Consider the following 27,836-nt stretch of genomic DNA (forward strand, 5'->3'; position numbering starts at 1 on the left):
AAAACGTGTATGCTTACAATAACACTGAACCTTGCAAAAGATGAAGCAGCAACCATGAAATATTTTAAAATGACTGAAAAGCATGGAATGCACTGGAGTTATGCTCAGATTTATTACATATTTGGGACACATTGAATGCAGGTTAATATTTGGAAGCACTATTATATCTTTGTATCTACTGTTGGATTTGGTTTGCATAATACATACTTTAACACGTTAAAAAAACAAAACAGTAAAGGACCATGTTTTTCTGCTATTTACAATGGAAAACCTTGAGCACCAATTAAATGCCTGAAAACCTATACAATATTTTCAGAAAAAAAAGGAAAGAAAAGAATCTTTGTCATTAAAATAAGGCCCATTTATGCGTCAACAAGGCCACCTGATTAGATTAAAAGACTCGTCTAAAAACAAAAGACTGAAAACCAAGCCGCTTTAAAATCTTGCAGTGTCCAGCTCTTAATACTTGACTCTGAGCTGGATGGGAGTGGACGGAGGAGAGGGCTGGCGTGAGCGCAACACGCGGGTGTAGGGCGTGTTGACTTCGGGTCTCTGCCGGGCCTGTCGCGAGGGGGTCTTAGAGGGCGTGCGGGAGGGGAACAGTGAGCGGAAGAAGGGCCGTTTTTCAGGAGGCTGGTTTTCCACATAAGCCACCGCTACCCCGCAGCCCCTCTTCTTGCAGGATCCGGGTGCCGTGGGGGCCGGAGGCGGCTGAGCGCTCTGATACTGACCGAGCACCTCGTCTTTCTTACGCAGGTCTGCTTTGACCAGCTGCAGGCTGGTGTGCAGCTCCACCAGCATTTGATCCTACAGACGCAGAAAACAGGGAGGAGAGGGCGGCGAACAGGGTTAGAGAGGCCAGAGGGCAAAAGGTGAGGTGGAAACTGGAATTACCTGTGGTTAATGCTTTTCAAATCACACCAATTAGATCAAATCGGGTTTAAGGTTTAGAACAAGAAACGGCATGTTAGGAAAGGAATTAAGAGGAAGTAGTTTAGAGCAAGGGATGCATGTGAATCTTTTGCATCATTTTCATGTCATTGTTTGGATTTTGTTCTTAGTAAATATAACCAAAGTCTAAATTAGAGTGAAAGGGGTTAAAGAGAGAATAAAGGAAGAAACAAAAAGGGAAAGGTGTTGGTGTAGTACAGACTGACTCTCCAGGCAGACATGTCAACTGGGCTGGGTATTTAAAAAAAGATTCATCAATTTGAATCAATTCTCATTTTTTTTAGTCTAGGCTGTCTTCAATTGATGAATGAACAGAACACTGTAGCGCGCCTCGCATCCAATAAATCACAATAGGCTTTGTGGAGTTTATTTTGAAATTAAAGTTTAAATTCTGTCCATTTTATTAAGAAATTCAAACAAATGTCATTTTTTTCTCCAATATTTAATGCATGTTAGAATAAATCAGTTAAGTTTTTATGAAAGCCACCATTTGAATGGTTATATTTCAAAAAACAAATTGGACTAGAAACATTATGCAATTATAAAGTCAGTATCATAACTTTAATACTGAAGGTTTAAATGGACTGATTTGTATACATGGACTGATTTGTATACAAACACTTAAATTGGACAAGGAACTTTATAATCTAGTAATGTAGTCCCAACCAACTCCCTGTATAGTTTACAGCATTTTTCTTTCCTTGAGGAAATTTGCCATGTACTGTACCTAGTATCCAAATTAATCGATAATGAATCGAGTTCAATCGTAAGCTTGTGAATTGAAATTTGTGTCAATACCCAGCCCTATTGAACACCCTCATTAATATCTAAAAAAAAAATCCAATTCTTTTTTCCTTTTTATTACAATCAATCTAATGTAAGTGAACTTAAATCACAGCTACATCATTTTGTTCAGGTGGTCTACTAGAACAGGTTTACAAGATTTAAATGTTAAAAAAAAATTGACTTTGTAGTTACACTACATTTAAAGCTTTTTTAAAACAATCTGCAATGTTCAAACTGTAAATGTTGGGTGAATTTAGATAAACATGACGTGACTGAAAGTGTATTGTGTTCATTACCTGTTTGGCGAGTTTGCTGTCTGCTGAGGAGAGAGCGTGACGGAGTTTCTCTCCATCTGTGTTACGGCAGCACGCTCTTTCCCCCGACTGCAGCTTAACACCCAACATCTGAAGCTCCATCCGCAGCTGCTTCAGGTTCTGCACACAAAACACACACTCATTACACAGCACAAATGCAGTATCCTGGGACTCTCTAATGGAACAATCATGCAAATAGTCAACAGTGGAGGAATAGAATGTGCCATCAAGCGCCTCCTGGAGGGACTTCATCTACAAGAACACTACTTAATACATAGGGTGGAAATGTTTCTAGCTAATATGAATGAACATGAAATAATAAAATGTTATATTTCTAAATTAACATCAACATTTTTAAAGCATTTATTCATTTTGACTCTTCATTGTTAGTTCATGATACCTAATGCATTAAAGTTAACAAACTGAATCGTGTTTTTGGAATATTATGAACTGTACATTTACTATAAAGTTAACAGGGTTAGGGCCCTATGAAATCAGTTTTTTCCCAAAATTCTGTTTTATATATTTAATAGAAATGTATTAAATTATTAATTTGATAAGTACTTTCCTATACAGTAGTAGGCTAATGTATTTCAGCAGGTTGTAGTGAAAACATTTGAGTTTCTGTGCTGTATTTGACAATAGTATCAAATGAACTTGTGAAATGGAGGTGAAGAGCAGCTCTGGAGATGAAGTGGACGTGGACTGTCCTTAGACAGTGAGATGGCAATCATAGAAAACGCCACAAGCATCACGCATGCTTGAGTAAATGAAATGGGCCAATCTGTGCCACTCTTTGACTCCAAGGCCTTGTTTACACCTGGTATTAAGAGGAGTTTTGGTTGATCAGATAACAAGTAGACAAGGAACACATTCCCGTTTACGCCTGGTGTTTTAATCCGTCTCTTTTGTCCACTTTCAACCACTTCTGTCCTGATTTCTTAAGAGGGGAGTCTATGTACATGTATGAGCTTTTACAGATCTTTCAATCTAATAGATGAATTAAGCAATTTACATATGAACATGACCAGGGACGACAGAAAAACAGAGCATCAGCTTTCATTTCTGCTCTGACAGCCACAATATCACACAGTGTTCGTTAGAAATCAGGAATGGTGAGAGAACATCGTGCTTGGTTAATTGAACGATTAATTACATTCGCGATAATATCGCGGCATGATCAAATGCGATTTTTTAACAGCAAATGCGATTGCTCTACTTTTGCGTGTCACGTAACCAGCGTGTAGTCTACAGAGGAAGCATCAACTTGGCACACTATGCATATAGGCCTGGCCTAAAGGATAGAACAGTTTATGTAAATCTATCTAATATTGTGTTGGTCATACTATACAATAGGAGTGTGAGAAAAGATTCTCTCTCCAACGATTCTGAGCTTAGTTTAAGCGCAGACACGCGATGATGCTGCGGGCCTTTTAAAAAACACCAGTTTTCTGTTTGCTTCCAGTTATACACACACTCAGTAAAATAATCTTTCATAAAGTTCGGGAAGGCTGAAGTAAATTACAAGGACATTCGAGGGCTTCATTGCACAGGATTGATGTTATGCTTGCAGAGTGTTCTTGCCTGCCGGTATAATCTTTACGAATCCTCTCTACGAAAGCATCATTTATGTCGTTTGGAATGCAGTGGGCTTATATATTAATATGGGCTGCTTTCAATTTCAAATGGTGACGTGCGCTTTGTGAAGAGCACTCGCTCTTGCGGCTGTGCACGACTTTGTGTGGTTAAATGCACTCGCATCTCCTAATGCTTTTATGACGCGAAATTAATGTAAACAGTCAGTCATGTCTTGAGGCAGGGCTCGAGACTAACGGCGTCCTATCGTCCTGGCCCTGGGGACGATAGAAAATGTGTTTAGGACGAACAGAAACATTTTCCAGGACGCCTACAGGACGAAAAACATTTTTGTATGTGTGTTCATTTATTACTAGCCTATTAGGCTAACTTACTTATGCCAAATGCCAAAATTAACCGACCAAGCGCTGACTACAACGGAGCGCGTCTTCTCATGCTGTTACTATAGTTACTATCACTGGCCGGCTACTCACCCGGAGACTTGTTCCGCGGTACATCTATCAAATGGCTTAATGACATCGCAAATATGTTGCGCTGGTTAAACAACGGATATTCAATGAATAAAAAATAGACAAAAATGTTAGATAGTGACGATTTAGGAAGAGATCCAGTCAGAGATGTCCTGCGTTTGTGGTAGATGTTTTTGTATTAACGTGCTTATCTACCCAGCGGCACACGAGTTGGCATGCACTGCATGTCTCATAAAACGTTAAAACATGTAAACGTCTGGGAGAATGAGTAGAGCGCACATATATCTGAATAAGAGTGACGACGCAAAAAAGAGCTCTATTCGGTGCGGTTTTCTGTGCGCACACACGACCGAAGCGTCCAGCCATAGACACACAGCACGCGAGGACTGAATTGAGCTCTCTTTCGTGTCTGAATGGACAAAAAAACACACAACATTATGCCTAAATGTCCGTTTTGGAGAGTATTAACTTAAACTATGTCGGTTATGTCTTAAACAGTTGTGAGTGTATCGGATGTGCATCAGTGGATCAGCATGTCATTGGACATGATCCGACGTCTTAAAGTGACAGTGGCAATAAACCTAATGCGGTCTGTGTCCTTAATATTGATCAAGCAACAAAAGAAAAAGAGAAAATCATTCACTGCTCGTTAATAGCTTTAATAAGGATTCATTATATTTAATTCATACAAATAAATGTCTGCTGCTTGAAAAAATAAAGAATGATGTATGAAAGTTAAAAAGAATGCATATATCATTAATTGGAAAGAAGACTGTTCTATTCTAGGAAAAGTGGTTTTATTTAATTTTAAGATATTTTTTTAAGTCACAGTAGTTAAATCTGTATCTGTATTGCATGTTCAAACTTTAAAATCATTAATATTAACAGGTTAATGTTTTCTCCGGCACAAAGACCTCAGTCAGTACAAAGACTGACACCGATTTTTTCCCCAAATTCTGTGTTCTAGAGAAGTCATATTACACTTTTTAAAGCCCTTTCTCTTAATAACACATTTCCAGATGATCAGCTATGACACATTACCACTTTGAGAAGTAGTCACCAGTATTTATTTGTTATTGTTTAATCCAACCATGTAAAAAAAAAAAAAAAAAAAAAAAAAGATTTGTTCTGCATGAATACAAAAAAGCATTTAACTCCTTTTATTTTTTATTTAATCTGTTTTTTTACCTATTTACAGATAACTACTTTGAATGGAGCTAACTAAATATTATAATATATATCATAAACACTTTAATGGTGTTTTTATTATGTGACTAACAACTATAGATGATAATAAAGTACAGAAACAACATTTTTATTTTGGGACGGTTGACATTCACTTTAGGACGGTTCAAATTGTTTATCAGGACGGTTTCAGGACGGAGGTGAAAAAAGTTAGTCTGAAGCCCTGTCTTGAGGGATTAAATTCAAATTAAAAAAAATTGTCCAGACATGACAAACCACAGCTTATCGCATCTCCGATAAATAAAAATAAAAAAACGGTAAAGATGAGGAAAAGAAAAATCACTCAGCTCTTGAAAGGAAAACGTTTAGGCTAGATATTACACGCAATAAACAAAGTGCTTTTAGTATTAGAGAGTACCGGTATATGTTTTTTGTTCCTCTGTTTATTTACTAGCTTTTTTGTTTTGAAGCTATATTAGCCATTTCAAATTCTTAACATGCAATCGTTTTAATTCCATTTTTTAATGTGTAATTATTTTAGAAAGTACTTAAACTTTATTTAATTACTTATGAATTTATATGTTTTATTAATACAATTAATAAGAAAAAAAAAGTAGATCAAGAACTGTTTTGGAATTGGATTGTGACTCCCAGAATTCGTATCGGATCGTGAGGTGCCTAAAGATTCCCATCCCTACTATACAATGATTTATTACTTTTCTTTGTTGAATAATACAGAAGATAAAGAGCTTAAAGGGGCTATGTGTAGGTTTTTACTTGTTTACTTTTTACAAATGAAGACTATCTTAAAGATTTTTTTATTAATGAGCCAACCATAATGTAATAGAAAGAATGACACCTTGACGGTCCACCACAGTCCAAATGCCTATGTTTTGCGTCGTTTATGGTTGCTTAAATCGATCAAACCACGAGGACTTTTTATCGTGTACCAAAAGTTGTTGTTCATAAGGGGAAAAATGCAAGAAATTGACCGAAAAACGGCTTGCAAACCTACGTCTGCGTTCGGGAGGAGCGGAATGGGAAAATGCCTGTGTGTGCAGTGATCACTTCGTCAAAGGTGAGTTAATACAACTTATGTGGCTGTGTTTGTGTAACGCACCAGTTTCCGAACTTTGTAAAGTCAAAGTATGTCTATAAGATGAGGTAGTTGCTGATATCTACCACCTCGATGGCAGGAAAATCTTTCAATTCAGTTGAAAAATCGCTCCTCTTCATAACGTAAGGATCACGTCCAACATATGTTTGATTTTTTGTTTATACCTTTCTCTTGTAATAGCATGTAAAGTAGTACAGTACGGACTTTCCAGTAGGTTGGTGGTTCAATCCCCGGTTCCACCTGACCAAGTGTCGCGGTGTCCATGAGCAAGACACCTAAAGCCCAATTTATACTTCTGCGTCGAACTCACGCCGTAGCTACGTCGTAGGCTGTGTGTAGCGCGCGTACCCTTCGGCGTACCCTGACGTGCACCTCTCCAAAAATGTAACAACGCGTCAATTCTACGCGTACCGCAAGCGCTGTGATTGGTCTGCTAGAACCGCTCCCCGGGTTTCACATGCTCCCTCTGCATGTGTAATTGCACGTCAACGCGGACAACGATGCAGAAGTATAAATGAAAACCAACGTGTAGTCTATAGCGTAGAGGCTCCGGCGTAGGTCCGACGCAGAAGTATAAATCAGCCTTAACCCCAGCTTGCATGGCTGACACCGCCGTCGGTGTATGAATGAGTGAATGGGTGAATGTGAGGCAAAATGTAAAGCGCTTTGGTGACCATGGTTCTGTGAAAGCGCTATATAAATGCAGTCCATTTACCATTCCTCCACCTCGTCCATTGCGCTCTTCACTCCCTGCCCTCCATCTGAATTTCGCGCGTCATCATCATCATCACGTGACTGATACCCAGCTATTGTGTGTGTGGAGTCGGGTCCGAATTGGCATGAAAATTCACAAAATGTGACGTCACGCGCACTCTTGTCTACTTGGGCTTACATCCGTTTGGCAGCCATTAGTAAGCAGCGGCAATCGCTAGCAGTAGTGTTTCAAATGGACTCTGCAGATGGAAAGAAGCGACCAGCCTCCAGCACAATCCAGATGCCCACGGAAACTCCTCGTAAGTAGAGACTGCTGCAGAGACTGGCTGCAGTTTCTCTAATGGCCACTGGTGTCAGTAACGGTAAGAAATTACAGAACTTCCGCAATGCTCCTTTAAAAAAAAAACAATTAGATTATTTTCCAAAATCGTTCAGCCCTACTTTTTTTTTTTTTTTCGTCTTTAAACAAAACTTTAAGTTTAAATCCCATCTGGCTACAGCACTTCCCATAATGTTTACGCATGAGGTCAGTTGTAGTCAATACATTTGACCACCAGCGCTTCGGAAAGCAATCCGGTCAAATGTGTTTTGAACTCCCTCTGGAGGCGGTCGAAAGTGGACAAGCTCAAAACATTTTAGACCCCGTTTACACCTGTACTTAGTGTCGTCCACCTGTGATCTGATCGACCAAAACGCATCTTAATACCAGGTGTAAACAGGGCCCGAGACAAGCAGAACATATTAGTCACAAAACTAGTTCATTTCATGATTTGATTAGTTGTCCAGCCCTGCTGTTGATTATTTCAGAATTTGCCAAGTTTCTTGAGGCGCAGTCACATTGGACCTTTTTTTTTCCTGCAAAAAAAAAGATATTGTCGAGTGTAGCGATGCACAAAACACCACTTATGCTGAAACCAAGCAGCTTTCTGTTGGTCAACATGGTGAATTTGAGTGGATGCCTTTTGAAATGACTGGATTTTTTTAATGCAAAGTTCTGCAGAATAAATGTGACTGAATTCCATTTTTAGGATTTTTCAATGGTTTTGCAAACAAAACAGCCCGTCACATCCAATGAGAAACACAAGCACTGACCCTCTGGCCCTCCTCCAGTTTCCGCTCAGCTGTAGTTGTCAGGGAGCCTGTGGCGGCCGTCAGTGGGAGGTTCTCCTGGAAACGCTTCAGTTCTAAAGAAGAGTGTGGATTCAGTAGTTGTAGAAAAGTGCAGTCAGGTAAATCATTTTTTTAACTTGTAAATTTAGTCTTTAAACCGTTACCTGAAACTTTTCCAACGTCGAATGCAAAACTTACCAAGTGTTTTCAGGCGCAGTTCCGTTTGTTTCAGGTCCAGCTCAGCTTTGCACTGCTCCAGCTCGGCTTTACACTGCATGAGCTCCACGCTCTCATGATCCGATTCTTGTTTGTGTGTTGAAGCCAGGCGCCGTGAGCGCCGGGGACCGTTGACATCACTCAGAGGTGAGAATACAGGAGCTGGGACAGTATTGCCCTCTTCCCTTTCCTTAAGAGCAGCAGTAAGCTCTCTGATCTCATCATCTCGCTCCTTCAAGAAATTACCAAATCAAAACTATCAAGATCACATCTTTTAATTTGTCCTGCATTAATAAAGTAACATAAACTTTGGCAAAATAGTGTTCACTCTCAAAGTTGTATTTAAAACAAATAAATGAAAGTTAATATAATATTATATATATAAAACTTTTTTTTATTATATAATATATATATATATAAAATTATTTATATATATATATATATATATATATATATATATATATATATATATATATATATATAAAAACTTTTTTTTAAAGAAGTTACATCCAGCAACAATGCATTAAATTCATCAAAACAATTTGTTCTTTTGAACTTTCTAGTCATCAAAAAACCCTGGGGGAAAATGTATTACTGTTTCTGCAAAAATATTAACTGTTTTCAACATTGATAATAATAAGAAATGTTTCTTGAGCAGCAAATCATCATATTAGAATGATTTCTGGAAGATCATGTGACACTGAAGACTGAAAAAAAGCTTTGCCAAAGGAATAAATTGCATTACAAATAGAAAACAAAGTTATCTTAATATCACAATATTAATGTTTTTACTGTATTTTTGTAGTCTTGGTAGCATAAGAAACTATTCAAATAAACAAATTATCATCGGAAATGAGAATCTTTTTCTATTAATTTGCCAGAAAAGATTGAGTTTGTGATTTTTTTTATTTAACCAGGAAGGTCCCGTTGAGATACAATATCTTCTACAAGGGATGAAGCGATGAAGAAAAATGTCATGTTGCATAGAAATATTTCACCCAAAGGGAGAGTCCGTGGATATATCACATGTAATTTGCAAATTTGTACGAGATTTATGCTGATGGAGTCTGAAACCAGTCAATTATTCCCTGAAAACAAGTTGTTTTTTTTAAGTCCGTTTGAAGTTGCTTTTGATTTTCATTGATGACTGATTATTGTGCTGTGTTTGGACCTAAAGATTGTTATTTGGCCTATATAATTTTAGTAATATTATTATTATTAATAACAATAATATTACTATTGTATTGTTATTGGTGTCATTAAAATGTTTTCATAATGTGCTATGGCATCAAAACAAAAAATGCTTTGCATTTTTGATTTGCAAAACAGAAAATTTCGCCTTTGCTCAAACAACAAATGTATAAGAAAGATGGGTCTCAAAGAATTTTTGACAATTTGTTTTAATGTGGGATGTAGTTTAGTAGTCTGTTTTAAAAACATTTTCATTGAGGAGTCCAATTCTCATACGCGCATCAGTGGTTAGGTGGCGATGTTCTGAAATTAGGGAAGGCAAATGATATTCACTTTGCTAAATATATCCACTACATAGCACATATTCATTGCGTGTGTATATATATATATATATATACTGTTTAATATATCGCACTGTTTTTCAATATTTAATTCATGTTTGAATAAATCAATCAAGTTTTTATGATAGCCACGCCACCATTTAAATAGTTATATTTTGCAGCGCATCTTCGCTGTGAGGGATAGACTGATAGTTTTACTGTTATTTCATGTTTTTGGATGGTTCTGCTGCCGAAACACTACTGTAATTTCTTGGAAAGATATATATAAAAAAAAAAAAAAAACTCCCAACAATATGAGCTGTGGTAAATAAGTGATCTAGATTATTCGGATGCTATTGAAAACACGGTCTATCCCTCACAGCCTCGCTTTCATACCTGTCATGGCGCTGCTCTGAATAATAAGGTCTATATTAATTTGATAATACTAGCAAGATAATGATAACAACAACAATATTAATAATTTAATACATTAGAGGGAAAACATGCCAATTATCGTATTGATATTGTCAAAGGCATCAGCCATCTGCGATGTCGCTGACTATTGTCAATACACTATACTATCGTCTACTGGGACAACCCTAATCCTTAAAATAATAATTTCATAAATTGTACCATTATTATTAGTAATAATTCCGATAAATTGGATGCTAATACCAGGTGAAAACAGGGTTTTGGTTGCATTGTCAGTGTAACTGCTCCCTTCACATCACTGACCTCTAGCTCTTGGCTGTAATAGTTCTTCAGGCTGCTCTTCAGGTTGTTAATTTTGTTCTCACATCTCTTCTCCATCAGATCCCTCTCGCCCTCCAGTGTCTCGCTGCACGACAAGGGAGGAACTTAAAACATCGAATTTACAACTAAATAACTTTATATTGCGTTACAGTACATATATATGCACTAGAGATATAGATTCTTTCCCTCATCCATAGAAGCACTAGGTACCTGAAGTCATCCTGCATGCGGTTGATGACCTCCATCATCTCAGTGCAGACCTCCTCTCGAACCTTGGCCTCGAGTTCCTCTTTCTCCTGCCGTTGACGCAGCACCTCGCGCTTCAGAACATCGATGGCCTTTAGGAGCGCCTGCCCAACATAACCAAATCCAGCTGAATTATGAAATATTTCACTATCAGTAGGGTTTAAGGAGGATTTTTTTTATGCTTTATGGTAAATAGGGTTTCTGAGACATTCACAAAGAAAATAGAAAGTCATTCATGACTCGTTACATCAACAGTCATATAGGCTAGTCAACAGTAGGGCTGTCAACGAATATTCTAAATTCGAATATATATTCGAATAGTTTTAAAAAAAACAGAAATTCGAAGGTGAAAATGAATATTCGAATCATGTGGAAAAACACGCCCGCGGTAGCAGAGGCGCGGCTGTCTGCTTTGCGAGTGGCAACATTCTGAGGCCCCGTCCACACTACTGCGTTTTCGTTTAAAAACGGAGACCTTTTGCTACGTTTGCACCTCCCATCCACACTAAAACGGCAAAAACGGAGACCCAAAACGGAGAAGTTTAGAAACGCTGCCTATCCGTTTTTCGTTTTCAAACTCCGGAGGGCGTTTTAGTGTAGACGGGTCAAGACGGAGGACTTTAGAAACGATGACGTAGTAGAGGCTCACGCTCGGCTCTATGATCGGGTGTCATCAGTCATGGCGTATATCTTTGCTAGCAGCTGTTGTTCAAGTAAATTCTGCATTTTACACTGCTATAACTGCCTACATGCGCCGGAGTCAAGCTATTATTCGAGCGATCTGTGACAATTCCCGTGTGCAGCGGCGGCGTTGACCGTACAAGGAGCGTCGGTTTGGGGTTAACCCAGAGCATGGTGGGATAATTTTATCAATGAAGTTGTGTTTACACCGGCACGCGCATGCCCAGTGTTGGTGAATGGTCACGTGATCCGCGTTTTCAGTCGTTTTAATGTGGACGGAGATCAATTCTAATACGCAGCTAAAACGCTGGTGTGGACGGAGATCGTATTCGTTTTAATTCTCCGTTTCTAAACTAAAACGCAGTAGTGTGGATGGGGCCTGAAGCTTAAAATGTAAAACGCATTTTCCAGCTGCACAGCAGCACAGTGAGTGTCTGGCTCACTCATTGGCTGTGCTGCGTCAACTGCACATCCAATGGCACGGGCGCCTCCAACGTGTGCGCCAATGAGCTAGCATTACATCAGACACGTCAGAGCCCGCCAATGGGGGCGTGGCCAGACGCCCTCGAAATAGCCATAGTAGCAGGCTAGCAGCAGTTTACCACAGCACGCTCGGAGCGTTTAATGTCGGTTCTATATACTGTAAAACTTCAATTAATATTAATAATATTTGTTTCAATCACCGAATGAAGCCTGCTATATTTAGGACAAGAGTCGCAACCTTAAATTGCTTGCACAAAACTCTTGATCAGCACTCAACATTTGTTTATTGTTGTTCATTTAAACCGTTATGCGCAGAGAGCGTGAGGGCGAAAGAGAGAGAGAGTGCCTGCGAGTGCGAGCGAGAGTAAGGTCTGCGGTCTTGGCCATTAGTTGATTTACTTGGTTTTGTGTAAGTTAATACGTTGTCAAATATGTTTAAACTAAAATAAACCACCTATACGAGTAGTTGTGTCTCTTTGTATTAATTTGTCCTGTTATGAACGTAATGCGCGTCATTGACAAAATGCGCAACCAGATATTCGAATAGTTCGAATATATGTGTGTTTTTTAGAGGGAATATTCGAACGTCATTTTTGAGCAATTTTGACAGCCCTAGTCAACAGTTATAGTGATTTTCTACAGAGAATGAAAACTCCAAACACATAAGACTCTAAAAAAATAACTTAATGAGTTTCAAAGATTAATCAATGAAACCTGAGAGGTTAAAAGATCCAAAAAGGTCATGATGCATTGTAAAAAACATCCATATGAATCAAGTGCTTTAATCCAAGTTTTGTAAAGAGATACCTTCACAAGAAAGTCTTTTACATTTTGTTTACCTGGACTTTTAATGAAGGGACAGAAACCTCAAGTTTCATTAAAAAAAAAATGTCTTAGGCCCCGTTTACACGAGAACGATTCTGGGTGAAAACGTAAAATATTTTATCGGATGTGCCTTTCGTTTACACGGCAACGCCGTTTGGGGGGCTTAAAAACGCAAAAAAGTGAAACCACCCTCCAGAGTGGAAATCTTAAAAACGCTCCACCGTCGCGTTCCCGTCTAAACGGTAAAAACGCAAATCTGCTCACGGTGGCGTACGCGTTTACGTCACAGGCATGCGGTAGTACAGGAAAATAACAACCAACATGTCAGATTATTTCCATACGTCAGACCTTCAAGTTGCCCTAGCAGCTCTGAAAAATATACAAGAGTCTTTTCAGCAGTTGTACAAAATATTCTAAGATATTGGTGTTGTTGTGTGGCAGTGCTTCACATTGCCACCTAGCCGCCTGGAGTGCATACTACATTGAATTTCACACACTTTTGCATCACCATATGCACGCGGATTTCCCAACCATAACGCTCGTCTAAACGCAGAATAAAAAGTGATAACGCAACGCCACTTTTGCGTTATCTCTTCAGATCGTTTCCGTGTAAACATAGCCTTAATTTGTGTTTCAAAGTCATACAGATTTGGAACAACATCAGGGTGAGTAAATTACAGAAATTTAATTTCTGGGTGAACTGTCCTTTTAGTTATCTCTAACAATTATTCTCTCTTATTAACCAAATTAAAGTGGATTTACATCAGGATCAAACATGGTGATGTCTCCTTCCTCATCACTGTCCTCATCCTCCTCCAGTAAAGTGGTATCGTTGTGATGAGCTGGCTGCTCGCGAAGCAGGGACAGGATGTACGCCACACGAGTCTTGCTGCACGGCCCATGTACCAGCTGAAATATTAACGATATTTGTAAATGGACATTGTTTAAATGCCGGCGTTAGGTGTCCAGAAGAGGAGAGATAAAAACATTTTTCAGAGCAAGAAGCATCTTTTCACCTGTGTGGCAATGGCAGAGAATTTGAGCGCTTGGAGCGTTTCATCGTAGGTGGAGGCGCAGGGGTTGATGTTGACCACCATGCAAGAGCGCCCGTGACCACAGAAGAAACTCTGGAGGACCCTGGTTAGCTTGCTGTCTCTGAAAGGAACGACCAGCGGAGGACGAGACCTGTGGCAATGACAGAATAATGGCGGTTTTCCACTGTGTGGTACGACTAGGCTCGGTTTGCTTTTCCACTGCAGTTTAGTACCGCATCAAAGTGGGTGGGATTATAGACTGATGGTTATAGCTGCGCTGCCTCTACTGCTCTAATGGTGTTCTTGATTCTCTGCATGTTTTTCCACTGCAAGACGAAGTTTGTTTCTAACGGGTTTGGTGTCTTGGGTCGTTTTTTTTTTTTTAGTATCGGTATGGCACGCTTGGAACCTCAACAGGGCTTAAAGTGAAAAAAATCCCTGAGTTCAAAATGGAACCATTTATGGCATCTTTTTATTAATGAAGGCCAGTATCACTGATATTAATATAGCTAATGCCGTCTCGATAAATTCTTTCCCCCACAATTTTAGGGTTATAAAATAGTCCGGCACTGCATAAATTATTAATTAAATTAATCCTTATTAAAGCTACAAGCGTTCTTTAGTCAAAGAGTAGTTAGTAGTTTTCTCTGTTCCCTTTGTTCTTTGGTTAACTTTACTGACAGACAGAATTAGTGGCTACTGTCACTTTAAGATCTACAGCTGGTGACAGGATCTCACGCATCTTATTCTCTCACTACTCTTTACTTCCATTTAAGATTTTATTTAACTCATTTAAGGTTAATAATGATTGATTCTTGTGAGGATACTCGACAAAACGGGACATTTTGGCATAAATGTGTGTGTTATTGTTCGTTCAAGCGCGAAAGAGAGTTCGATACTGGTTCACGACTTTTTGTGCCTCGTGTGTGTGTGTGAGGAGGACATTTACTGAAGTGTGTTCTCTTTTGTCTTGTCGCACATTAATGGTTTAAAGCATTTGGTGGACAAACTAATAACTAATAAGAGCGTGATCATAACCCTAGCTAAAGAATGACAAAGAAAGGATGCAGCGTTAATTGTGTTAAATATTTTAAAACATTAAAGCTGAAAAAAGAAAAAAAAAAAAGAAATCGCATACGTTAACAGCACTAACTTTACTTGTCATAGATTGCTGACAGAAAATGAAGCGGTTTAAAGTGGACTCGTTTTCATGGTAGACACATTAATGTTTTTTTTTTAGTAAGCTACACAGAATGTTCTACATTAAATATTTAACTAACAGTCTGAAGTTACCTAGCAGCAGTGTATGTTAATGTTAGCTCAGTCAACATTAGGGGTGTAAGAAAAAATCGATACACTTGAGTATCGCGATATTTTATTTTGCAATACTGTATCGATTTTCAAAAACGCAATATCGATTTTTTTTTTAGTTTATGTGCAAAAATATTCATACTATTGCCGTGGTTCGCGTTTATGTTGTGTTTAAATCCCTACCACTAGATGGCTAGAATGAGACGCACCACTAGTGTCCTCGCCTACAGAGTCTATGATTTTGATTAATATGCGCGAGGGAGAGAGAGCAAGACAGCGCGCGTGTTGTTTGAAGACGTGAGAGTGCGCGCGCGCGGCCGGGGCGCTCTCTCTCTGTCTCTCTCTCTCTCTCTGCTCGTTTGCGTCCTGTCAAGCGCAGCAGTCTTTCTATTCTACATCACTCACCGATAAAAAAAGGCTTTGGCGGGACACAAATTTGTTTTGGCAGCCGCTAAAAAGCGGACGATTTGACGGGTTTTAAAAGATTAAATACAACCCGAAACTAAAAAACAGTACCCGCCTCTATTTGAGACTGGCCTTTATTTACCCAAACCTGTCGCCACTCGCCACATCAGGCGTGTAAAAGAGACCGGCGTCTATATGGGACTCGCTATTATTTGAAGTTTTACGGTATGTGTTGGATGTACCCTGTATGAATAATAGTGCAAGCATTTTTTTAATGACAGATTGCCCCTCAGATTGCACCTTATGTGTTATGCATTAGCCTAGATGTCACAGTAAGGGGCTATGTATTTTCTTTAACTGACTATATATTTGTTCCTCAATGTTTCCTTTAGGAATTGGGGATATTCAAATTAATTAACCAATCATTAATACCATTGATCAGCCCTACCTAACGTGGATGTTTTTTCCACTAAGAAACAAACATTGTTATGTTATTTTGATTTATACTGTGAAGCTTTGATACAATTGTGAAAAGCGCTATATAAATATACTTGACTTGACTTGAATTGTGTTCGTGTTTTTGCAACACAAAACGTGTTGGATGTACCCTGTGTACTAGGAATAGTGCAAGCATTTATTTATTTTTATTGACATAGACAGATGTCTTTTCTTTTTTCAGATTGCACACATGTGTGTATGTTATGTATTGTGACAGGGGCTATGTATTTTCTTTTATTAAGGCCTACTTGAGCATATACAAATTTGCTCACTAAGAACCTGTGAACCACAATCCCAAACTGGCAGTTTGATTTTCTGTGTACTGAATTGTTTATCTAAAGTAAACTTGTTTGAATTTTATGCACATCATGTCTTTTTTTTAAATAATACTTTCTAAAATTGTAGTCCTACTTTAAAAAAAAAAAAATCGCAATATATCGCCTTATGCACAGTATCGAAATATATCGCAATATATTGAATCGTGACCCATGTATCGCGATACGTATCGTATCGCCAGATTCTTGCCAATACACAGCCCTAGTCAACATAAGGCTAACATCAAAAGGTGTAGACAGAAAATATGATTATGCTGACCTGAGCTAATTTACGAAATCAACCAACTCACGTCCCCTTTCTTTCTTTTCATCCATGATGACATTAAAGTCAGGTCTGATGTTGTTTCTGGAGTTCATGCTTTCACTGACGACGCTAACGTGAGGTATAGATGGATCTCAATCACACTGTTGCCAGGACCCGCCCTGCTCTGCTTCTGATAGGCTTGTGGCGTTAGTTAGAGCTGCGCTCCTCTCATATGATTGGTAGGTAAAATCAATTGACTCGAAAATATTAAACCGCATTCAAGTTCCCAGTTTCAAATGTAGCCGCGTGGTATGCGCGCTCATAATGGAAGCGGCGCACTCGTTTTTTCCAAGCGCGTCCGCGCCGAAAGTGCCTCCGACTGTAATTTGCAGTCTGATTAATACATTTTGCCTGCGCCGGAGGCCGGACCTGCCCTCAAGCCGGAAATCCGGCCCCCCGCTGGAATACTTTAAGCCCTGCCTCAATCGAGGTGGTACTATTTAAGTGAGCCGTACCATGCAGTGGAAAAGCATTATAATGGTTTGGACAGTTGTTGGACAACTAGTGTACCATCATGACCCATCACACTGTGTAAATTGAGAAGCGTTTCACACTCACTTGTTGGTTTGATTGTGCCTCAGAGCACTGATGCAGCGTCCCAGTGTCAGCAAAGAGGTGTTGATGTTGTTAGCCTCTTTCATTCTCTCGCCATTCTGCTGGACTTTACAGCGCTCGGACCCCGCCAAATCACACACAGAGAGCCTGCCGGAAGTAACAGAATTCCAAATCAAATCCTTTTGAGAACTGAACAGCTGACTATCTTTTAATCGCCAGAGTAATTCTAAAGGGTTCAGTCCAATAAAATGCCTGATATTACAAAAATATCATCACTTATGAAGAAGCACACAGTTAATGTGGGAAGACTCACTCGCTGATTCTGGTCACCTGTCCCAACTCTGCTTGTGGCTTGACATGTAGAACACGGATGGTAAAGATACTGTGGCTAAAAATTTAAAGAAAATACACCACAGGATTCAATTATTTTTCAATTTAGTAAACTATACTTTTGTTTTATGTATTGTTGCATAAATAAATAGCTAAATACATGTAAACTCTAAATATATTTCAAAGAAAAAGATTCTGATTGGGACAGAAGAGTAAAGCCACGATCACAAAGCCACGATTGACATAATTAAACATTAGGTTAAAACATCTTTAAAATGAAACCTATGCATAGATGAATTGTTAACAATAAGATCAACAACACGCATTTAGAAAGTGGAGTGATTTTTTACAGCATCACTGTAATACGGCATAATGGGTATGATGACAAATGAGGTACCTGCGGCTGGAGTTGTGGTTTAGGTGAGTAGTGGCAAAACTTTGGTTGCGTTGTCCAACTTTAAGCACTTTCCAGGCCTCTTCTGCACTTTGTACTTGAACCCAGGTCAGATCTAATTGAAGGACATGAATGATTCAATATAATTAAAATGGGTAAGTAAAAAAAAAAATGTAGGAAATGGATATTTAAATCAGTAATTGAAAGCGGTAATTTCAGTGCTCTTCTGTGATTCTTACCCTTTACGTATGGGTTTCCATGTTTGTCATCGCTGAGGCGTAGCGTGGCTCTCTTGTGGGACTGAAGTGAAGGCAGAGTGTCCAGGAGATCATAAAGAAATTCGTTGTAGATCTCATAAAATGAGACCCACACTGAGAAATGCACTCCCTCCTCAAGGTCCTCCCCACCACTGAGACCCAGGCCATTTGTCTCCAAAAAAATGCCATCTGAATCTGTAATACAAAAAAAATCTCTAAAATGTTACATTTGGATTAAGATTGCTCTGTGAAACTTCGCATTCAATATCCTGTCATTTCAATAGGAATCCAAGCAATTGAGACTTTCAAGTGAGAGTGAAAAATTTCCCCACATAGATTTTGCATCGGGGTTGACACAAATTCACCATGCTGACCAACAGAAAGCTGCTTGGTTTGGAAGTGACTGCGAGCGGTGCTTATGCAATGGAAAAATTGACCTTTTTTGCCTGCAAAATTTCACTAATGTGACTGCACCTGATATGTTAGCGAGAACTACATGTAGCTCTAAAATTAAAGCTGGAATGTGTCTTTCTTTCCCAGAGAACTACAATCTCTTTGTTTGAGTGGCCTAACTTGTGAGTACCTGGCAAATGGGACAAGTGTCATTATTTCTGCAATTCTTTTCAGTATGAAGTAGCTCAGGGTGGAATGTCAGATAGTTCCTCACCCTCCAGCTGTGTTGCTATGTGACTGGTTGCTGAGAGTCCACCGACGCCACTGTCCCAGGACAAACCTGCACGCAGCCTAGACTGATGTCCACCTGTGCTTTCCTCCTGAACAAAAGGAAGACATTCAAGACAACAAGAAAAATCTGAAACGATTGAAGGACAAATGGATTATTTTCATCACTTTTTTTTTTTTCCCCAGAAACACTGAATGACCAATATCTCAAGAATCACCACCAGCTTATAATTCTGTTTAATATTACATCACATTTTCATACATGGTTCGGTTGACATTTTTTTTCTAATGGCTAAAGTTCATAAAAATGCTTGATTGACTGATGTGTCTTTTCACACACACTTTCCTTACAGCCTTTTGTCACTTTCATAACTTGCCACTGTATGCAGACACGCTCTCGCCCGATCCTCGAGCAAGTGCCAAGTGTGCCATTCTCACAATAAACACCTTTTATACAAACCCACATTACAGACCTCTCATTAGCCAGCTGTACATGCATATATCTGTGTTATTCAGAAAAATCTCGCAGCTGAAGCTATAATGCAGCTTTTCTTACTCTTAAACTGTATATGATGGAATGCATTCAATAATTTTATATATGGATTATATAATACAATTAATGTAACATACTACAACAGGGTTCCTGCACACTTTTGAAAGTCAAAATTTAGGCTTTTTAAGACCTTTTTAAGACCTGAAGAAATCAAAATTAATACCGTACATTAGGGCTGTGCAGTATTGACAAAAATATATCTTGATATTTTCAACGTTTTGTTGATAATAATTAGATGATATTTTACTGATTGTGTTTTTGTGCTGGTGCCATGGCTGGTTTAGGTCTGTTGTTGACAGCTGACTCACGAAGATATTCATATTTTTCATATTCTATGCAGTGGTCAGTTCACAGCAGTGACAGAAATTAATATTTTAATTAAGGGGCAATATTTGCCACCTTAAATTGATTTTTTCAGGGGCATTTTCACCTATATATGGACATTTTTTCTAAACTTATTTAGAGTTATGCATCACCTTTAATGTCAAATACTATCATTCAAATTAAATTATACAGTAATTATACAATAATACTTAATTATATAATAATCATACAGTACCACTGTTAGTCAAATTAAATCATTCAATCAAAATCCATCTTTGCAGTGCAGAGGTGACAGAAGCGGCATCAGAAGTGGCATTAATTTATTTACACTCCATTTACAACTGCATAAATAAAGCTGAGATATATATTTTTAAATCAATATTTAAATATGAAATGATTTCTAATTTTAACATTTTATTTAAAGGGTACTTTAAATATGAAACCGCAGCGGCAAATCACTGTCTTAATAAGTGAGTTGGGGGAGTCATTCATTCAACCGATTAGTTCAAAATGCGGATTTCAGTCAAGAAATAATCGCTGTCGGTTGCATTGAGACTCTGCTACGGTTTCATTTTGAAATTATAGTCGGCGAAATAAAGGGAAAACAAACAATATTGACAATATTGTGTCTAAAAAGTAACTCAATGTTAACTTATTGTTAATTTAACTGTTGTATAACATAAATATCACAATTGGAATTGTGCACGGGAAAACGGCACTCTTTCTGATGTGATATTCTAATATAAGAACATAATATGATATAAATATAAGACAAAAACTAAGTTACACTGCACACATCACGCAGTGAAAGCACGAGAGACAAATGCGATGTCAGCTCGCAGTGCCTCGTACATTGTTAAAACAATGATTACAATATCATAAAAGACAATACACATCGCACACCATACGCACATAAAGAATTAACTTACAACTGAACTGACATTTACGACCTTTCTTCTCTTTCTCTCCTCTCGCGTGCAGGAGACAGTTATGCTGCCGCGACTCGCGAGTGACGCGAAATGTCACGTGAACTAGCAAATCCACAAAGATAGAATAATAAATAAATAAAAATACGTACGCTAATTAGATGGTTTTAATTTGGAAAGCTTTTAGATATGTCTAAGTCAAAGTGTCATCTAAAATTTAAGACCTTTCATAAGTAAAAATAAGACTTTATAAGACTTTTTATGGCCTTAAATTTTAAAAATCTAATTTAAGACTTTTTAAGACTTTAAGGATCCGCGGGAACCCTGTACAATATAGTCGTTTTAGGATGAAATATAACTTGAAGTCCCACTCTGATCATATTTTGAGCTATTTTAAAACATTCCCAGTGGTCTTTAAATTATGATTATGCCATTTTTAGCCAAAATCACAAAACCTGTGCCGTTTTCTGGGACTTCGCTTCAGCAGAGCGGCAGTAGCTCATTAGCAATTCGCCTCTGCGTTGTGGGTGGAGCCGTTGGCACGGAGACGACCCTCCCCCTGCCCGTTGCTGAGAGCTCTGTCTCTCCCGCTAGCTTACACCCCCAATACCGGTGTGGCAACAGTATTATATACACGTTAATTATTTTTAATCCAAAGTTAATCAAAGTTATCACCGATCATTATTTCACTCCAAGACGTCGCGTGTGGAGACGCCCAGTGGAGTTACTACGTCACAACCCCAGTCTATTTTACCCGGCATTTTAGCGTCTGCTACTGATTCACAGCCATTTGAATGTAGAAATACTCAGAAATACAACTTTGAGCTTATTTTTCTCAAGATATGTCCTCTAACATCAGAAAAATGCCACAAGAACATGTTAACACCTAGAAAAACATTATTTTCATCGGAGTGGGTCTTTAACAAGATTATAATGTACAGAGTAGGCTAACTGCTTTTTGTGTACGTGTGGTTTCAGTTGTTCCTATATTTTTTCCTAAATTTAGAAATTTTTGGTGAATCGTGATTTGTTCTTAAAATACGCTAAAATTTGTGTGTACGCATGCTTAGTGAATGAGAACCAATGGCTCTCTTTATGAATGGGCCATTAAATCATTGGTTCACCCGATTGATTTGCTCAAATCGTGGATTCATTCAAAAAAGAAACCCCGCCAACTGCATTCTATAGGCTATATCACGCACTGAGTTTTTGCCCTGTATCACGTCGCCAATGACCTTTGCAGGTCTAGGGCGGGTGCGTTAAATACTTTATACGCGCTATTCTTCAAGAACTACTTAAATTAACGTGTTAAATCAACAGCCCTTTTAAATGCGCATCTCTAATTATCGCTTAGAACATTTCTTATTAAACCATACTAATTATTTTGTTAACTCTCCCTTTACCTCTTTCAGCAAAGCATCACGACGCATTTCCTCAGCACGGACCTCACCAGAGTCCAGCTTACGGACCTCCATGCTCAGTACGGGCTTGAGGTCCATGGCGGAGTACAGTCGCCCAGACAGCTTCAGGAATACAGACACTAACGCCCGTGGCAGCAGACCCGCCTCTCCACCTGCCCCTGTTGAATCACAACAACACCAGTACACGCATTACTTTAGGAAGCAATAACATTATCCAGTTTTACATAAATATATGCACGAAACCAACATGCTGAAATCCAGAACAGTGTGTTATGGCCGTCTCACCCTGTATGGTGTAGGTTTTGCCCGAGTTGGTCACACCATAAGTATAGAGGAGGCGGTTTTCTCCACGCAGAACATCTCGTACCATCTCCCTTATGGTGTGATCATAAACCTCCTGCTGATTGGTTTGTGGTCCAAAAATCTGCACAAAGAAAAAAAATTCACATGCTGCTGCATCCAGGGTGAAACTTGTCAGTAAAAAGTCCAAGAACATTGTATTGGCCAGTGAAACTGGGGGAAAAAAAATTAAAAGTAACTTGGTGTGCCTCTAAGTTTTTCAATGAAATGCTATATTTGATGATTTCCTTAATAATGGAAGCATTACCTTGGTAAAGGTAAACTTGTGCAGGCTTTGAGAGACGCCTCTCTCGGCACTCTTCATGTTGCGGGAGCCTTTTGGCGCTCTGAGAAGCAGACTGTCTTCAGATTGCACATTTACACAACCCTGAACAGCACAGACATTACAATAAAGATGTCATTGTTTGCCAACCAAGCCATTCCTTCCTTGAAAAAGTGTTTCCCAAAAGTGTCAAATCCCTTTACCTGCTCATCTCCCCGCTCCCTCTCTGCCTCGGTTAGAGGACGGATCCGTACGAAAACCTTCAGCTTCTCTGATCCATCATCAGCGCTGCCTCTTCTGCTGACATCACTCTCGATCTGGACAGGCTGCCAGTCACACAGATGAAAACCCCATTAACATCACAGATCTGAGGCATTGTACATACTAATAGGTTTTCATTTGAAAATGCATCTTTTTCTCTCCGTTGTGGCCTTCCGTCCACAGAGTCCGTTTAGTCATGTGGCGCATTTCGTACCAATAAGATCTACAGTATGTTCATACCTGCAATTTACTTTCAGTGTTGTTAAAGATAAAATTTCCTTGGTAGAATCATCATATTATATTCCTGCAAAGACAACTGAAAATGTACTCGCAATTGCTGTCCTGCTGCAAAACATGATGAGAATTGCGTTTAATCTATGCGATTTTGAGACGCAACAGTAAGTGATGGGATATTTGGCTAATAAAAATTAGAACTTTTATTATGTCTGCTCTCTCGGTTTCATCTCTTGAGCACTTATTACATTAAGCATGCGTAGTAAGGAGATTTAAGCATTTCAGATGTTTCATTGTGGATGAGCAACATTTGAAAAACAATTGTAAATGCTTGTGTGGACGGGAGCTTTTTGAAACGAAAGCACCGTTTGCAAAAGTATCCGGATTCATGTAGATGTAGCCTGAATCTGAACAAAGCCTGAGGTGAGGAACCATTAAGCAAACAGTTTGTGTTGACCGGAGGAAAAACACATTACTTACAGCTGTCCTTAATGAAAAGAATTATTGTGAGGGAGCCGCTTCTGGCAATGTGACAATCTGAGATATAGAAGTTGACTGAACAAACAGTAAGCATAAGCCCGGGGCAAGTATGGCAAGCAGATTTAACATTTAACAACACATTTTTTCGACTACATATATGACCCACTTTCAATAAAGATTAATGTTGAAATGGGTGGAGTGTCCCTTTAACAACACAGTATCATGTCAATGATGTATCAGGTAACAGTATCAGGTGACAATGAGCAAGATTTCCTGAGACACTACAATAGGCTACTAATAATTCATTAATATGGGCTGTTTTCTTGTACAAAATTAAATATTTAAGTTAAATGTACAGTGTAAGACATGTAAAAAAGACAAGAGGCTAACAATGTCAAGATCAATATTTGTGTAGCCTGACACGGTATTTCACACTGCACGAGGAAGCGGTGCGTATACAGCAGTGCAGAGATCGTTTACGCACCGTGTCTATTTTTGCTGTGCTGCACGCGCTGAATTAAAGTGACAGCGCATGGTTTAATTAAATAAAATCTAGTAATCTCAACATAAATGCATTTAATTAAATACTACCGGTACTATTTTTCACAGCCATCTTTTTACTTTAAGCCCGGGGTAAAGCAAGGAAACTACAATTTACTTCAACAAGGACATAATGAACGCCACTCGTCTCATTCGTGGAGATGGAAAAACATGTAATTTGTGACATGCAAGTTTTATTGTATAAAGATTTAAATTAAGCAAAAGAAAAGGTATGAGTCTGCTGTTTTTGTCCATTTTTTTAAGTTTTAATTTAAAATGTTTGCGATTTTAATATAAGTACATGGTTAAATATTTGACCATTTGCTTGAGCAACTTAATATACAATTAGAGCTGGGCACGTTAACATGTTATCGCGTTAACGCATTTATTAATTAAAGCAGACAATTAATCGCACGTTAACGCAGTTTTTTTTATTTATTATTTTGAAAGTCCGTTGCTCACTGGCTCTGAATACACATAGGACTACAGTCAAACCATGGGTTACAGGAGGGGAAGGATGTTGGTCAGCCAGCAAATAACCCTCCCAAACAAGCATTGGAGGGAGGCTTCGGCAGGGTCTCTCAGGTGGACAGAAAGGGAGACAGCACTCCGCAAGTGAACGGCAGGCGCTCTTTCGATAGTAACCATGGCAACGGCTTCAGTGCGCAGCTGCAGCCTTTTTAACTTAAATTAAAATCATACATAACTTTACCTGATAGGCCTGAGTTTAGTTTAGCGGGGATGCTCTGCCATGTGAATTCCCTCCTGTTGAAGTCCTGATAACTATTTAGATTCTGGAAACTCACAAACAGCGAGGATCAGTCTCTCTTCCAATGATTTGTGTTGCGCGTCGTGTACAAAAAGTTTAAGATAATTCAACTTCTTCGGCAGCGGGTGCACACAACCATGTTGTGATTCTTAAGATTTACAGTTTCACAGGAACGCACCCGCTTGTCGCTGCACCTTGTGCTCGACCACTTCACCTCACTCTAACAGGGAAACTTGCTACTGAACACAGACTGTTTCTGGCACTCCTTGATAAAAGATACCTGTTGATACCCGTTCAGAAAAAAAACAAGAAAACAGGACTCTGATGGTAACTTGTTTTAACAAGCTAGATAAAAGGTAATGCCCTGGCAGTGGCAAATAGCTTTGGTTTAATATTTGATTTGATTACATTAATGTTTAAGTTGAGATTTACAAGAAATATTTTATTGCTACTGTGTAAAGGGAATACTGCTGGTATAAAGCACCTTATTTGTTTAAAGTTTTTCCAAACCACATGTTATTGCACTTTTGTGTATATAGCAGTACATTTAAATCAAAAGTGCGCAATACACTACTTTAGAATTCATTATTCAATTTTGCGCGTAACAATGCGATTAATCGCAAGAAAATCATGCGATTAAAAAATGTAATCGTTGCCCAGCACTATAATCTATTGAATAATAGAATGCAAAGTAATGCACTGAATAATACATCGTTTAAATTGTTTTTAAACGTGAATACGTCTGTGTACAAAGAGAATCGCAAGACTGACAAAAACTTTTTTTTTTAAATAAAAGTTGCTGATAACTTCTGGATTTGAAATACCAATAGTGAGTTAATGTGTTTGTGGTACAGCCATGGCTCAGTGCAACACTGTAAACGCAGCATGTGAAAGCACTATAGCGTGTGCTGCTCCTGTACCGCACACGGAGTACGTGTGAAACGGGCGTAACGCGTCACGTCTCTGGCATAGACAACAGTATTTTAAATAGCATCCATAAGTTATATTCTCAATTTAATTTACAGAGCAATCCCTGCAAAGTTTAGAGACTAAGATTAGTGTGTGTCTGGGTGGGGGGGCGTGGCGTCACGATGGTGGCTCTCCATCGTGATGTCGGTCAGTCGTCCATTGGCACAACTCTATCACACAAATAAAAACTAAAAAGTACTATCAAAAGAACAATAGATGTTAGTAAATCTTAAGAATTATCCCCCGGTTTCACAGACAAGGCGTAAGCCTAGTCCCAGGCTAAAATGCATGTTTGAGCTGTTTTAACTGAAAGCAACTTGCACTGGCATTTCAATATATCAGTGCCATTGTTTTGTCTCAAGATGCACGTCACCAGTAATGTTTTTTCCTACAGTATGTTTCTAAAAGCAACTTAAATGTCCTGATTAAACTAAGGCCTAATCCTGGCTGTGAAACCACACCCAAGTGTTCAAATAGCTTGCCACAAGATGTGATGAATCATTGTTTTGTGGATCTGATTTCAAAGCATGTAGCCTATACAATCCACGTTTCTAGTATAATTAAAGGCCTTAAATATCACTGACTATCGCATGTGACAATCAATAGTTAGTTTTTTAGTTCTGAAGTTACTGTCGACAGAAACATAACCAATTCTACCGATCAGATTGTGCTATCAGCATCATATTCATGAGCTTTGAGGCTTTATTAACGTCCATACCTACCCCTACCCTAAAAACAATCCAAACATAGTGTTGGTAGCACAATCTATCTGATAGTTATCATTATTCGTCACAACACCTGGACCTGAGCCTGCAGAAAGAAAGTCTATTTATCAGTCAGAGCACAAGTTTATTATCTATCATACCTCTTTAGTGGGTGTTTGAGAATCTGCAGCAGGGGTTATGACGGAGATCTCTGGCAGAGGAGACACAAACCGTGGACATCTCATGAGAGCTCCGATATCAGCAGCTGTGGACTCAAACACAGCTCCACACTCTTCCTCATCGGACAGAACACCGTATGGAGACGCCAGAGCCATTATGACAGACCTACAAATGAAAACATGGACAATTCTACACTAAATAAACGGATACATATTTACTGACAGGCCGTTTATGAATGGACAATCGGCTAGCCAGCTAGCTGCACTTCAGTTCAAAAACGCTGTTTTGTGCTAGCAGCTAGTTGTTAAACAATGAGCATTGTGACATGATTAAAAACAAAAGACGAGAATAGATGAGCAGGAAACCGCATTTCGACAGGAAAGTAACATTTATTTTACTGACCGGAAGCCGTGTTTGCTATTTGTAGCTAGCATCGCATATTTGAAAATACGTATACATTCTTACCTTTATGTATGATGTCCTCAAGGGGAAAATAAGATCCAAATGTGATTGAACAGTTATGTAAATGACTCCTATACTGTCAGTTAGGCTAAATATGTGTCTCGAAAATCAGAACATCTAACCTAAACACAGTTAGTACTGTAACTAAACTAAACTCGTGTGTCCACCTGCATAGTGCATAGCTAACCGACGGTTACTGAGACGACAACATATTTCGAACACCGCGGTCAGTGCGCTCCACCAATCACCGCGCACCAGAGCACCTCCGTCCAATCAGACACGCCGGAGGACATACTTGCCTTTTGATTGGTCACCATGTCGGCACTTCC

General features: G+C 38.8%; 1 protein-coding gene across 1 annotated transcript; it reads right to left on the reverse strand.

The window, feature by feature from the left end:
* Positions 1–353: 353 nt before the first annotated feature.
* On the reverse strand, positions 354–27,682 carry kif20a (kinesin family member 20A). The gene is made up of 19 exons (XM_056262254.1): positions 27,511–27,682; positions 27,027–27,210; positions 23,112–23,234; positions 22,894–23,013; positions 22,572–22,710; positions 22,269–22,444; positions 19,049–19,154; positions 18,364–18,576; positions 18,128–18,239; positions 17,714–17,788; positions 17,404–17,547; positions 13,975–14,143; positions 13,721–13,867; positions 10,934–11,073; positions 10,706–10,808; positions 8,442–8,691; positions 8,226–8,317; positions 2,034–2,171; positions 354–807 (listed from the first exon to the last, which is right to left on the reverse strand). The coding sequence occupies exons 2-19, from the start codon at positions 27,198–27,200 to the stop codon at positions 460–462; spliced, it is 2,769 nt and encodes a 922-aa protein (XP_056118229.1). The 5' UTR covers positions 27,201–27,210; positions 27,511–27,682; the 3' UTR covers positions 354–459.
* Between the last annotated feature and the right edge of the window lie 154 nt (positions 27,683–27,836).

The sequence above is a fragment of the Rhinichthys klamathensis genome, unplaced genomic scaffold (assembly GCF_029890125.1).
Source record: "Rhinichthys klamathensis goyatoka isolate OS25496 unplaced genomic scaffold, OSU_Roscu_1.1 h1tg000191l_1, whole genome shotgun sequence".
NCBI lineage: Eukaryota > Metazoa > Chordata > Actinopteri > Cypriniformes > Leuciscidae > Rhinichthys > Rhinichthys klamathensis.